Consider the following 16,034-nt stretch of genomic DNA (forward strand, 5'->3'; position numbering starts at 1 on the left):
TGTGAGTGCCCCCTCACACGTTTGTGTACCTACTTGGAAACACTACCGCATGAAAGGCTATTGGTATTCCAAAGGTACCATTAGCATTCTGATTTAAAAAATTTCCAAATCAATTTAGAAATTTTGGAGGGATTAGAAATCTCCAAAAACATTGCCACTGACATTACACAGAAATATGGCAGCGAAAAGAACATTAAATATACATAGACGATGCAACTACATAATAAAATAATAAGAACCACAGAGGTATTTTAAAAATTTGATCTCGAAAATAAATCAAAGTAAATGAAATCAAAAGCTAAATTCTTTCAGAAGCAGAGAAAAGTTACTCACTACAAGTTAAAAGTTACAGAATACCAGTATTGGAAGAAGGTACAAAAATCACAGATTCACACACCTAATGATGGGACCAATGTTTAGAGTATAAGTTTAATGCCCAAAAGCAAGAATCATTTTTTTCTTAAGAATTAGCTTTACAGATCCTTATGAAATTACTCTATACATCATTACTGAAGATAATACAATTCAATACAACCCCAAGAAATAATAAAATTTTACCTATGAACCTGGAATCAGCAAGAAGCCATAAATCTCACTTTATGTCCATGTAATACATGGAAAAATGTGGAAGGCATGCATTGCTGAACTTAGGTCAACATCTATATTCCACACACTTACATGAAGCTTAACTAAACACAGTTACATGGCAAATAAATGCATATTAATTTACACTTCAAGGGACAAAACTATAAGAAATAAGAAATCAAACTGAAATATTACTGTCAATGACTTTACTCAATCTTTCATTCCTCCATGAGTCAAGCATTCCAAAAAAATATAAATCCATTCCTAATAAATGGTGAGGGAAGCAGTAATTTAAAATATAATAAAAGGTTGGATCACAAAAAATATGAAGCATTGCAAAATTCTACCTCCTTACGCACAAATATGAAATAAATACTTAAAAGTCAGAACTCCAAAAGGCACCATCAATCTTTTTAATATTCAATGACTGAAGTCTTTTAAGTCTTAACATATTAAGAGAACCCTTACTGCATTACTCTTGTAAGAGACTGCCTGATTTCACATGTCTTTTAGTTTTTCTGAGTACAAGTTCATTTGTTATCCAAACAAATTTTTATAGGATTGTTCAGTTCAGTGTTCAAACATTTTAATCCACAATTTTTAACTGATGAAACATGTTTTTAAAAACTCACCAGCGGAAGAAAATATAATATGTCATGTTGCACCAGATCATAAATATTTGAATTAAATGAGGATATGTAACTTAAAATTAGTCAATTTGCTAAGTTCTCGTTAAAATTATTACAATTATTACGACAAAACTAACCAAATATATTCACAATTGCAACTCCATATGACTTAATAATGTTCTTTTCTTGATTAAATTGATATTATGACTTGCCTAACAAATCACCATCAATTTAGATTTAGCAAAAACTTTCAACAAAGACACCACCAATAGTCAGGGTGCAACAGGAAGGAATCAGAGGGGGAATGTGAGTGAACACATGATAATATTCCCTGAACCACAAACACAAGGGCCATTTCCGTCAATATTCATTACAGCAATAAACCTGATTTACACATACTTCTGGATGTACTCACTGCATTCCGGAGAATGCAAAGTTTAATCATAGTAAAATTCTTGGAGAAAACCATTCCACACGACGGAAACAACAAAAATAATTGGGATTCCTAACTATTTTTGCATGATTACTCATGCTTCATAGATTACTTATCTTTTCCATGTATTGCTCTCCTTTGTCATTCAGTTTGTAATCAGTGGCAACTTAAATATGACACCGACATACTGCTGAAAACACTTGTGAAGAAGTATTCTTCAGTCTATGCCAAAAACTGACCTATTTTTTTGAATCAAGTCTCAATGAAAATTTTTTCCTGCGACAATTAGTCTCTAAAATCCCAATTATATTTTAAACCTACTCCACATAGATAGCATTTACAACAAATGAAAATAATACAATTTATCAATGTTGGGTACATGGAAAAGAACACCGAACCCCATAGATTAAAAAAAAAATCTTAACAACATTCACGCACTTGAAACAAACCAAAGGATCAACCTTCACATCTTACACATAATGACTGCAGGAAAAAATTTCTTCTTAGGAAGGAAAACCATAAGTGATGGAAATTTCTTGCAATGCACAATTATATACTTCCTAGTGTGATAACACCTGGCACCTAAACCTTATACACCAAGAAATTTAATGCCCAAGATGACATACGTTGCTCTTCACTGACCCTACCTCACTAACACATCCACAGCAGGTAAGTTGTATCCAGCACAACACTGCTCGAACAATGAGGAAAATAAACTGGGTCAATAGTCCCAGCCAAGTTATGGTCAGGATAGACTGATGTTCTAAGTGAATATTCACAGCTCCCGGAGGAGAGAAACGAGTTGAGAGCAAGCTCATTGGTTAGGACAGGGCATGCCACCTCGGTGGTGGTGATCCTCATCATCACTGGCATATGCCTCTGACCTCTCACCCCTTCCCCTGTCATCATTTGGGTCATAATCCTCCAAAGTCACCTCTTCCACGCATTCCGCAGCTGGGGACACAAACTCAGGGCGAGGAGGCAGCAACACCTCCAGTTCCTGAGAAATACATTGAATCAACATCATGAACATAAAAATTTGCTTCCTTATTAGAGGGGCTAGGGGTTGAACAATGTTTTCTCCTTTCATCAACTAAGGAACAGCTTGCCCTGTGATATACCAATATCTAACCTCTTGATGAAAACCATAAGCCCCATTGACATTTTCAAGTATCATTTCCTCCGAAATGAAGACATTAGAGGGCATTTTGCTACCTTCGACTACTCTTCATAAGTCACCATTCCTTCCCCAATTTGATTCATGCCATTTTGCACAATGACACGCCCTGAATACACTATTGAAACATTGTTCTAAATTTCATTACTTGAACAAAGCAAGGGATTCAACTAGATGTAAATATCACATATGAAAGCACTAAAATCTCCTATGATAAACAACTAGCTTTTTAGCTTTGAACACCTAGAATTAAATAACTGTGAGAAAATAAACTTTCACCTCAGCAAAGAAATGTTTTGGTTTGAAGCTGGTAACTTTTAGACCTTTGGTTGGAGTGAATGTATCATGTAATTATCTTTCTCATAAAATATTAGCAGTGGAAACAAGGCGATAACAGGCATTCCATTTACATGATACCATTTGTCACTCTCCACAAAAATAATTTACTTCTATTAGCAACTTAACTTAAAAGATGGGCAATTTTTGACATCTGATCACTGAAATGAGGTGATTCAACAGCCCAAATTATCAATAGAGACCCTAGACATCACAAGCATTCCATCAATCTGAGTATATGACCGTTGTCAAAATTAAGCCATTAAAAAAAGCCAAGCAAATATGATTACATGTTCACAGACATATTCCTTAATTTTGTTGGGCAGGTGGTATTTTTTAGATGCAGATAGACGATTACATGAATGAAAATTAAGTGAAACACCCGTAATGTAACAAAAAATGAAATGCTACAATGCCATTCTCCACATTAAATAAATGTGTTTATTTTATGCCTTTTACCGCGGCACCCCTGAAATGTATACTTTTCTTGAGAATGCAAACGAATAGTGCCTATCATGGGATTATGCTTTCATGTATTAGTAATTCATTCTCAACATTCCAGGGGAAACAGGTTAAAAACAATATCTAATATAATGGCTTGTAGAGTTCTATTTGATTTGGGGTTGTTGATCAATCTTTTGAATCACAATAGTGGCTTACCTTCAATTTATGCTGATCTGCAAAATGGCTTACTGGAAACGTTATGTTAAAATTTATGTACAGGTTTCCTTTTTCAAAATGATTTCGGTATATTGGCATACCTTCCCCAGTAATTCCTTTAGTGGCACCTGAGAATGATGGATAGTATTGAAGGAAATTTGATCAGATGTTTCAAAATTCAAAACACAGAAATAAATTTTTAATAGTAAAAATGAAATTTAATGTTCAAATCTATAACTTTTTACAGAATGACACGAATTGAAAAGTGCATATCTACCAACCAAGGACATTTAATTACATTGTGCAGCAGTTGAGTAGCTATATGAAATTTTTTCAAAAATTTTCAGTCCTATTATTGATATTTCTTGGAATCAATTACTTTTGATTTAAATACAGACTTTAAAATATAGGTACTACCAATGAAGTGCAATAAATGAAACTAAAAAAAAAGTGATTTAAATTTGAATCATGGCTGCTCTTTATTTTGCCGTAATTATGGTGATGCTTCCTTCCAGTTGATGCTTTCAGCATTTGGATATAACTCGAGGGCAATTGAAAAAAAAAGCATTCATTGGCATGTCAGCCTGGATACTCATTGTAAGTTTTAAGCCAGCAAAACTTATTACAAAAGGAGGCAGGAAAACAAAATTGTTGGAATGACATTCTAATTGTGCACATTCCTCAATAAGGCTTACCGGGTTTAACAACTTGACCAGGCGGGTGCGTGATCAACAATTCCCTCCCGTCTAGATGCTGAAGCAAGAATGAGAAGCCACAGAGTGCCTCTGTGAGGGAAATATTATGTGAAATGGCTAAATCATTTCCAGATCGTTGGAACTTGCTATGAACTTTCTGCTGTATAACAATGATGATATCTCCTGCTTCCACATCAGGCTAAAAAGAAGAAATAATAGTTAGTACACCAATTCGATATCAGTTCACAACACACAAAATAGTCAATAAGGTTCACTCTTTCCTGAAGTAGGACTCTCATTCAAGTTGTACACATATGTGATAATTTATGCGCTTCAGCCAGAAAATGCCATGACCATCAATTACGTACATGTATGGAGACTATGGAATTGTGTGGAAAGAAATAATTTCTGTTGCAAATAGTCAGAAACTGAAAAATGTGGCAATTGGATTGGTTAATTTATCAATTGTGTTTCTTGTAGTAATAATTTTAGTCGCCATTTTAAATATACATCTGGAATATTTATGCATTATTGAAACATGACATTTGTATTTTCACCTACAAATGTACAAACAAACTTGCAGATATAATGCAATTTTTGCCATATTAAAGCTCTATTGCCTTTAACAACTCCTGAAAGAATCACCTGAACTATTAGGCCAAACTCTGTACAGATTACATAGCAGTCCAGATTAGCAAGGGTTTACAGCACCATGTTTCAGCAATGGTGCTAACCTATTGAGATGAAATTCAGTATTTAAAATTATATTTTTCAACATTCCCATTTGCATTTTATCATTATTTATTCAAGTAGTACAGGTGCAGCTTATTTATCAGTGAAGACTATCATATGAGACCCTCATTTGATTTTAGGAAAATATGAAATTCTTAAGACTGAAGTTTATTATATAATTTTAATAACCTTTCCGGCGATAGATAGATATACACTCCTAGAGAAGATTCTGACTAAACAGTTAAAAGTAGCTAAAGGAGATTATGCATATTAGAGAATTATTGCTGACAACTACTGGATTCAGGAGCAATACAGAAGAAGACCAAACCATTTCGAATAAGTAGTTGAAATGTTAAGACAATGAAGAATTCTGCATTCTCAGGTTCCACTGTGTCGTTGTTTGACGACGTCAGCTTTGACAATGCTGAAGATACCCATTAACATCCTCAGGAATCAAACCTGGGCCCATTGGCCAGTGGTCTAATGCTCTGCCTACTAGCCTACCATGCAATGCATCTTTATTTATCTAATGCCTTCATTGGGATCAGATTGAGACTTAAGGTCCTTCCTCTGACTAACCTGTTAACAATACATTGAAGACAATCAACAGGTGATTCTCAGACCCAACACCATCCTGACTGTGTCATCTAAGTTCGACTGCAAAGGAGTAGCATCCCATCAAGACCCCTGAGAGCCCGTTTCCACCACTTGGAAAATGGACTGGCGATGCCCATGCCCTCCTATGCATGGGGCACTGACTACACAGAGATATTAATAGATCTTTTGGGGCTGTGTCAGGAGTAATGTAACGATAGCAAGAATCACTTTAGTTGTATGGTAATACACAGTGGGTGGGTGGAGAGCCTGAAAGGGGTGGCAACAATATTGATCAAAAATGAAGGAGGAAGGCGAGTAAATATGGAGTAAGAGATATTGAGGTAGGGGACTACAGTTTAGGAACAAGGAATGACTGCGGGCAACAGGCATTAGAGTTCTACAGAAGATAGGGTTTGGTGATAATGCCTAGATTTACAATATATACACACATTGAAAATAAGCATGGATTAAGAAAGATATCAGTAGTTTTAGTTTTTAGGGGAGGTGACCAACAGCTGAGGTTATATGCACCATTAGGAATGGATAGGAAAGGATGAAGTGCAGAGAGAAACCTGGCATCGGCATTGACCCTATTAACAGATAGAGACAAGGGTTCCACAGTTAAACGCGCCATTCAATTGACCCTGTACTCACTCAAAGTTCTCTCCACAAAGCACCTCAACAAGGGATTGGGATACCACTGAAAATTTTCTGCCATACCCAAGATTTGAACCCGAGCCCTCTGAGTGAAAAGGAAGAACGTTAGCCACCGCAACATCACAATACCTCGAAAGATATCATATTAGTTGGGACTATATTACAACTAGGCACAACAATGGGAGACTTATCCACAACCTGTACTTATCTCAGACTGCTCGGGCATGAGTGGCAGATGGAAAGTCCAGATGGGCAGATATATGAAGGCTAAGACAGGAATATCCATTATCACCAGCTCTTTTCGGTGTGTACATTGAGGAAATGATTGACAAGGCATGGGAAAACGAGAGATACGAATGATATTTGACACACAACTCATAATTAGTTAGGTTTGCAGATTACGAAGTTTTAGTGGAAACATGGTAATTTAAACAAGATGATAGGCATAGATTGCAGGCTTCTGAAATGTGGGTGAGTAGAAGGATGGAAAAGGTTAAATGGGTAAGAAGGAAAATAAACCAGTAAGTGCTGTGCATGGTGTGGGAGAAGATAAATTGGTAGGATGAAATCAAAAGAAGGCAGGAATTATGCATACAGAACATATTGATGGGTTATTAGACATTAAGGATTAAGATAAAAGGAAGTGTTGGTCACACAAAATATGAGGAGGAATAGGATAGGAATGTTGAATGGAATTAAGTGAAAAAGAAAGGATGTGGAATTGAGAAGGATTGCAGTGTCTGCCGCCTGGTTATGTTTTGCAAGAAATGGCAAATAAATGTACTGTCGACCAGTACGTCTGTTGAACTAACATACACCCAAAAGGTAGAATACAATAATAATAACCATAAAAACAGTTATCAACCAGAAGGTTGGTTTGGTAGGTGATAGTAGAGTTCACCAAGTACTAAGCCCGACGGCATGTGAAATTCACACATCAGGGTAGGGGGGCCAGTTCCTTTCCCTGTGCCGGTTATGGTTTCCCAGGAAGATCTGGTACCCGAAAAATCACATAGCTTGGGTGGAGCTGCAGGTGCCTAGAGACTTGCCTGGGAACCGAACCCAGGAACCTTTGGTCAGTAGTGCAGTGCTTTACCCCCTGGACTACCGCGACCCACAATAATAATAATATGTAAGTAAAATTTTAACTTTTTCCTTTAAGTCCACTCCTAACATCTGCAAGAATTGGTGGTGAAAAAACTTGCACTTTCAGTGAAATTCCACAATATTCAATGCTTAAGAAATTAAATTCAATAAGCTTAATCATCCTACTAGAAGCACAGCCTAATTTTCTCTGCATCGGTGGACACTGGTTGCCCAATGAAGAAATTAATGCTCTGCAAGAACAAAATTACTGGTACACTTCATTCTAAAGTTGCCATTTTCCCAAAAATGGTGGGGTTACTGTTAATGCTCATATTGTTTAAATTAATTCAATGACATAATTAGTATCCCTACGGTGGAAGAAACATTTTCAAGGTTCACTAGAACCAGTTTCAAGGTACAAGAGCACCATACAAATTTTGCTTTATTGGCCCTTAATTTTTTGCAATCAAGTTAGTTCTAAATATGGGATAAACTTCTGCTTTCCCTGTATAATTGCATCAGAACTTTGTTAACCGGAGACTTTAATTACGTCTTTGAATGCATTGGAATAAAGTGGCTCAAGAAGCAAGGTATATACTACGTCAAATATGTAAAAACATCCTCCACTTGATATTCCGAAGCATGAATGAACCTAGAAACAGTTGAGGATGAACTTCCCAAACTATTTGCTAAAATGGGGTCTCAGAACAGGAAAATTCAGCTGCTTATTGATCAGTGTCCAGCCCATCCACCTAATGTACACTTGAGAATCGTTCAGTTATAATTTACTCATTCAAAGTAGATTATCAAAGAAAGATAGTACAGAAATTGATATCTATGTAATTTAGATGGGAAATTAAATTGAAATTAAATTTAAAATACTTCGCCTTTCCACATAAACCACTTTTATTACTACCTAGGTTTCGTTATGGTATAACAGCATCACCTGATGATGTCATACCACAACAAAACCTAGGTAGTAATAAAAGTGGTTTATGTGGAAAGGCGAAGTATTTTAAATTTAATGTCAATATGAAGAATTTCCACCAAGTGACGCCAGAAACTGTTTCATTTGGGAAATTAAAGGCAAATAAATTGAATATACACAATGCTTTACATTACATATAATGGGCTTGGTAGCAAGTTAAGGTTTCTACAATTTACTTGTTTAACTGCTTTAGAAAGGCAGGATTTTATATTATGCGTGATGAAGAAATTCCAGGGTAAGTTATTAATGATGATGATACAATAGACAATGACAGTAAATATGCATGTAAAACTGAAAATTCTCCTTTCCTGCTATTTGCATTTTTCTGCATTTCACCCTTTTTTCTGGGTTACTAGAAACGCAGAAAAAAGGGGTTTTACAGTATTTTTCCTCTACAATAGATTTATTATAATTTAATTAAGTAGAATGAAGCCTAAGTGGTCTTCATTTTTTCATAAATTTTAGGGCTTGCGCTAGAAATAATAACATGTAATGCCTATCAGGGATTTGAACACAGCTATTAGTCTCTGTGAAGAAATATTAAAAGTTGCATTAATGAAGATGATAATACATTTATTATTACTAAATAAAGTAAAACACACAGTTCCTATCATGCATATTTTGTGATTAAACTTTCCAGACTTGCGATGTGAACCCTGTTTCACTTTGTAGGATCTCTCATTGCTCTGACACTTAGTCCAAACTTGTCTAAATCAATTCAAGCTTAACCTACAACAAACTTAAAGAAGGTTAACTGGAAAGGATATTTGAGGGGAAGAATTGCCAAATTATAGTAAATAAATAAAATCAAAACCAATACGATACAACAGTAAACAGCCAAGTTCTTTCCACAATGATAAATTGAAATTATTCAAAATGACTGGCAAAAGATGTGTTTTATGAGCTTGCCAAACATGATTTTGTTTGTTATAAATTTTAAAGTCTAATTTGGAATGAAGCCATATTTATAGCAAATTACCACTGACAAAATAAAAATATTACCTGATAACAATGACAAACAAGCATATGGATTCCAGGATAAAAAATTTGCAAAACAAAAAAAAACAACGTTTTTAATTTAAACTAGCAATCAAGAAAACTTCCTGCAATATACAAGTTTACCAATATATACATTTTTCCTAAATGTATATAAAATTTTTGTAAATTACTCTTTGTAGTAACCCTTTTAGCTATCATTAGCTATTAGCCCTTTAGTCTATTTAATTCTAGACTAACAGTATCCTTTATTTGTGATTCCACCAATGGTAAGAAGTATTCACTGACATAGCAGGAAGTTTCTTGGCTAATACACAGAGATTTATGGAGCCAACTACATGTGCCATCATTACCATTGGTTAATCTATGATGTAATTAATTGGAATAAGTCAAGATTGATACAAAGATAAAACTTGGTTGACTGTTTCTTACCAAGGAATTGTTCCGGGGTGGATGAATGATTGGTAGATACTTATAAAAATGATGCTCTTTTCACTGATGGACCAAAAAGGTGCTTTACAACAGTGATTTTTGACTCTCTCAGGACTCCTTAAGCAACTTTTGGGGTCCAATGTGACACAAAGAATCCAATTTATTTTGTACTCAGTTAATCATTAATGTTAAACTTTTTATTTGCAATTTCCCAATATTCTCCAGCGCACACTGTGCATATATCTCATGTCACCAGCCCACTCGTAACTCTGGTAAACAAATAAGGCCCAAAAAACTTGAATTGATATTAGCACAACACTTTTGTTGTTTAAGTACCCAGATTCCTCAAAGAACACATTTACCTGCTGATCCCCTTCTCCACAGAAGCGAATTTTCTGATTTTCCTTCATTCCCTTATCCACGTGGACTTCCAAAATTTTGGTTTCATTCACCACCTTCTGAGCTTTGCAACCAGGGCAACGATCCTTTTCACTGATTATTTCACCTTAATTAGAGAACATGTATTTAGTACATCAAAACTAATATTTTTCTATGAAACTAATAGGCTACATACGCATGGGTAACTGGTCTAGCCTAGTAAGCAGTCTAAATATATGGAAGGTCATAAACACAAAATATTTTTAGGTCAGATCATTGAAATTCTTCAATATACTTTTGTACAATTGTATTACCTCTTTAAATAATAAAATTTAAAATTTGTTTTTGACTTTAACATGATATTAATAACATATTTAGACTTTATTCCTCTAAATTTCTATTTAAAACATTCCTATGAAACTCCTTATTTGTATTCCAACACCACGAAGTCTTACTCGAACTTACCTGTACCATGACAATCATTACATTTCATTTGTATTTGCTGAGTCAAACCAAGAGCCAACGGCCTGTATGTAACTTTTGCTCCATATCCACTACAGGAATGACATGTATGCTGATGACCAGACTTACTTCCCTTCCTGTAGAGAAATAAAACCATATCTGTTATTAAGCCTATAATAAGAAATATATTGGCCTTAAAGCTATTGCTATGAAAGCTATCACAATATATACATTTGAGGAAATAAACACATTGAAAACAAAATTGTGTTTAGCAAACAACACAAGTGTAATACTTGTAGTAATTGACTACAGGGCGTAGAGCAAAAATTCAGCCAAATTAAATAATTTTTCCGAATATTTTTTTTATATAAAAAATTAAAATACTATTTGTTTGCACTAAATTGGTTGTATGATCATAAAAAAAAATTTATTCAACATATCCCCCCCACTTGCAGAAATGATGGCCTCCATTCTAACTTTGACGCATTCTCTGGCCCATTTAAACATTGGATATCTGGACATAATAGTGACCATTCTGCACCCATAGTAGTCAAACAAATTTAAATCTGGGCTGTTGGGAGACTAGAATTCTGAGGACCAAAACATATCGATAATGTCAGGCAAACAATTTTGCACCAAATATCTTGTATGAGCTAGTGCACTGCCCTGGTTTTGACCTTCCAGATGAGTTTCTGTCCACGGCTTCACTAAAATTGTCAACACATACAAACATCTTTGTTGATATATTCCCCTTTTGTTAAAGAAATGCACTAGCATGCCATCACTACCACTGGACACAACTCCCAGTATGTGAATATCAACAGGAAATTTTGTCCTGGAAACAACGTCAGCCGCTATTCCTCAGTTGATTTTAGAATCTACAGTAAATATTTTTTTCATTAAAAAAAAACTAATTCAGCGAGCACTTTTTTTTTGAAACACAAAAGGAGGTTGCAACATTCAACTCACTTCTGACTGGTAGCTTCAGCGAGCATCCATCTCATTTTAATTATGTAAGATATGTAGTGGTGGCCATCCTCGACAATTCAATGCATAGTCTTTTCACTCACATTGACAATCGACAACAATTTTCCAATCGATTGCTCTGGGTCCTCAAAATTGAGCTCCGGACTCTGCTGGATAACGTTAAGCATCCGGACAATGCACTTCTTCGAGTGAGTTTTTCTGCCCGGTGTTGCAAATCCATTGTTGGACTTTTGCGACTCAATACACTATGAGACGATATCATGTACCGTTGATCTTGGGTGCCCCAAGAACCAAATACAGTTGATCTCAGGTACCCATAGAACCCAATTATTTCTGTCACTGTGCGACCAGGGCATACACATTCAATAATCGTGGTTCTTTGATTTTACTCCAAACTTGTTCTCAGTTTTAGGACCATTTTGAGGTTAAGACTTCAGTACATATGTCAAGCTTATTTGGGCACCAATGGCGAACCTTTAAATGTGGCATTAAACAGCAGGAATTTCAAATCGAATTTCATCAGGCCTCAACCTGTACATTAACACCAAACTATAAAGCATTTTACATTCAATATATTTGCTTACTACAAGCAGAACCAGGAAGCTTGTGATGCAATTTGATGAATGGTGGGAATAGTCAAAGTCAACAGACTTGTGATTGACTTAGCAACATGTCCATTGTAGATAATAAACTCTCCTTGAAGGCTTTGATGCATTATCGTAAATCTCTACCATAGACTATCAAAATTGATCGACAATTGACAAAAACAATTTTTCCCATTTAATTCTGACAGCACACTTCATTAGTGTTAAATTACGCATAAAATTAGAACTAATTTATACATCACACAGTCCAAAACACTGTGTAACTGAGCAAATATAGACCAACTGATATCTTTCAGAATCCTCCTACATTTCCTCCAACTGTTTCAATCCCTGCTGTTGTATTTAAACCAAGTATTCCTTATAACTAAACCCTTTCTACTGTAGAGCTATAATCTCGCCACCATCTCCTCCTCCTACAGCAGCATTCAATGAACATAAAATAACTGAGCAAAACAATATGAGGCTGGTCTTTCAACATGCCGACTGCTTAATGAATAACAATTAGCCAAGTCTTGTCTTCTAATTGCATCAGTGAAAGTGAAACACCCACTAGCTCACGGCCCTATCTCAATTTGTATCTGCAGAGCAGAGATTCTTACCTATCATTAGGTGAGCGATAACCTCGCCTATCAATTTCATAATATAATGAATATATCTTTATTCCATACATTACTGCGATACAGTTGTTCAAAAATCAAACTAAACATTTCTGAGATATAAGAATACCACCATAAGCACTTACCCGAGGCACATCTTGCACACCACTTTTTTACAAAGCTGAAGTTTGGTTAATTTTCCATTGTATAAGTCTTCCAGTGTAACCCTGTAAGAAGAAATGAAAATTAAAACATGAAACTCATTACGTAGAAATGTTCACAACAGATCATTTTTTAATAGTGCACCTAGATCTGGTCAATCAAGCATACCATTGATAAAACAAAAATTCTCATTTAAAGCTAGGCCTAAACAAATAGAACCCATTGGATGCTTGTGCTAAGGGAATACATTTTCAATGCAGAATAACTCGGAAAATTAACAAATTATGCAAAGAAATCCTCTTTCCTTAAGGTTATTACGAAAATGAGTAGAACATTTATGATCATGTTATACCACGGACAAGAAAGCTTCAAAAATAAAAAAATCAGGACAATTTTAAAGACTTGAACATTTCATTCCATGGGTAAACGTTTAAAAGAATATGATCACCGAGATATCAGAAAATAGATGAAATTATTCAAATAACATAAATCATGACACACACACAGTAAAAAATGGTTCAGGAAAACAATTTCAAATCTGAAGTAGAAGTGTCTTTAAAGCAATGGTGTAAGAATAAGAAAATTAACCACAATTAATAACATTAAAATGTATGTTTTAATACTCCCATTTTACAGTTCCTATCATGTATGCACTTTCCCACTAACTAATCGAATACCATTATTACTACTGTAAGTCGGAGTTCAAAATTTAGTTCAATTTAAGACATCCTGAACTTCATTCTCAATTGCATTATCATTACAAATGATATTCAGACCATTTTTGCAAAAGTTAGCCCCTACTGTGCATTTGAGCAATGCATAAAATCGCTTTCAACAAATATCACTATGATCTAATGATCTCTTTAGTAATTGAATTCCATAAGTTTAAAACTACTTCAATAAGTTACGATAATTCTAGTAACAATTGCACAACTAGTCTTAATATGCCTATAACATACTGACAAGCACTTTGATGTAAACCATAAGATTACCACCAACATCGTTTTAAAACACATTAAAATCAAAAAAATCAGGCTGAGAGGGCTGCAGGCTAACTGCATAGTGACAAAAAATAACATGCCAACACAATGAGGCATTGCCAATTTACTTCAGTCCATGAACAGTATCCTCTCCTTTCCGTACTCTTCCCATCCCCATTCCTCCACCCATCATGCCAGACAGTCCCGATCCTCCAAATAAGTGTGAAAAGAGGTCTCCTGGTCCAAATCCACTTCCTCCATCATCACCCATTCTCTCCTTAATACCACGCATCCCATATTTGTCGTATATTTCTCGCTTGGAGCGATCTGAGAGAACTTCGTAAGCAAATGATATCTCCTTAAATTTATCTCCAGCTTCAGGATTTTTGTCTGGGTGGAATGCCTTGGCCAGCTGCCGATATGCCTGAAAAATTAGCAAAATGAGGCAGAGACATAAGTTAACACCAAATGACATAAAAGAAATTCTAAATCTTGATTGTGCTCAATATGTTGTGAGCTGCAAGGCTATCCAAGGGTCATATTGTCAAATTTATTGTCAGGGAAATAAATGATTCCTTTATTTTGGCACATGACCTAACGCATCACTATTTGTAAAAACTCTAGTGACTAATTCACGCGAATCATATACTAAAAGCAAACACTTTAAAAATATAAAAAAGTACTTAGGTCTATGACCGGGAAATAACAAGGTAACTAGATATTATTGCACAAAGAAACATTGAAGTTGCATCATGCTTGGATATCGATCTAAGAATATTTATGGCACATACGTGTTACAATCGAAAGGTGAAAAACAAATCGTCCACCTCTACAACAGACGCATATACTAGCGGCGTTTTAAATAGATAGCTTGTCCAAATGAAGTACTCAATCGGATTATCAATCACTACACAGATATTAAATTGGGTGAACTAATTCTATATACTTATGCCGAACAATAATATATATTTCAAGTAGGAGCGAGTCCATTTCAATTAAATACGCAAGCAACACTTAAATTACGGCAACCACTGAAAACTTGACTTCGTGTCAACACCGAATGTGATGCGATGCTACTAATAACCTAATTCGTAGATGCCAATTTGCTCAGTAATATATCAATAGATAGTCTCGAAGGGAATGGCAAAACAAATTATCGTCAAACAGCCATTGTTAAATAACATCGAGGTTCGGCCAAATATAGTAACATCCCTAGAACATGGCTGCAATAGATTAATTAAATACACCTAAGTGCATCTTTAATTTGAATTTATGTTTAAGTTTATTAACCGTAATTGTAAACTTAAAACGCATCTTGAATACCCCATGAATAAGCCCATTCAAAATCTCACATTAACGATAAAATACAAAGGGGAAAAAACTATGCATCAATAAAGGGAACCGTAATGAAATTGATGACTTATAACTTATTACATGAAACTACATCTAATACACGTTTTCTAAAAAAATGAAGTTACATTTTTGAGAAGTCACTTTGAAAAACTAACAAAATACGTCCACTTCGGTCCACCATTACGCTGATCGAAAAGCCATGCGACTTCCCCCGCAAATTCGTATTTACCTTCTTAATTTCCACATCAGTTGCACTTCTACTAACACCAAGAATTTCATAGAGTTTTGAGTCAGCCATTCTTGATGTTTTTTCTTATGGTCCACTTGTCGTATCTGAACACTTTAAATTAAGACGCACGTCCTCGACAGACAAGAGGACCCGGAGAATAAATGATCGATTTGCTTCGATTTACAAGCCTCGATAGTCAAAATCGCGAGTATCGATTTCAAGGATTTCATATTTTCGATTTGTGGCGGTTGATATGTTAACATTATTTTAAAATTTAAT

The 16,034-nt window shown here is 35.1% G+C and overlaps 1 protein-coding gene across 1 annotated transcript; it reads right to left on the reverse strand.

Moving 5' to 3' along the window:
- Positions 1–410: 410 nt before the first annotated feature.
- LOC139693758 (dnaJ homolog subfamily A member 2-like) lies at positions 411–15,905 on the reverse strand. The gene is made up of 8 exons (XM_071592030.1): positions 15,756–15,905; positions 14,302–14,597; positions 13,178–13,258; positions 10,847–10,980; positions 10,366–10,508; positions 4,516–4,714; positions 3,821–3,948; positions 411–2,647 (listed from the first exon to the last, which is right to left on the reverse strand). Exons 1-8 carry the CDS (start codon positions 15,822–15,824, stop codon positions 2,462–2,464), a joined length of 1,236 nt encoding a protein of 411 aa, XP_071448131.1. The 5' UTR covers positions 15,825–15,905; the 3' UTR covers positions 411–2,461.
- Positions 15,906–16,034: the final 129 nt, after the last annotated feature.

This window comes from Hetaerina americana, unplaced genomic scaffold (genome assembly GCF_022747635.1).
Source record: "Hetaerina americana unplaced genomic scaffold, ioHetAmer1.1.p SCAF_5, whole genome shotgun sequence".
NCBI lineage: Eukaryota > Metazoa > Arthropoda > Insecta > Odonata > Calopterygidae > Hetaerina > Hetaerina americana.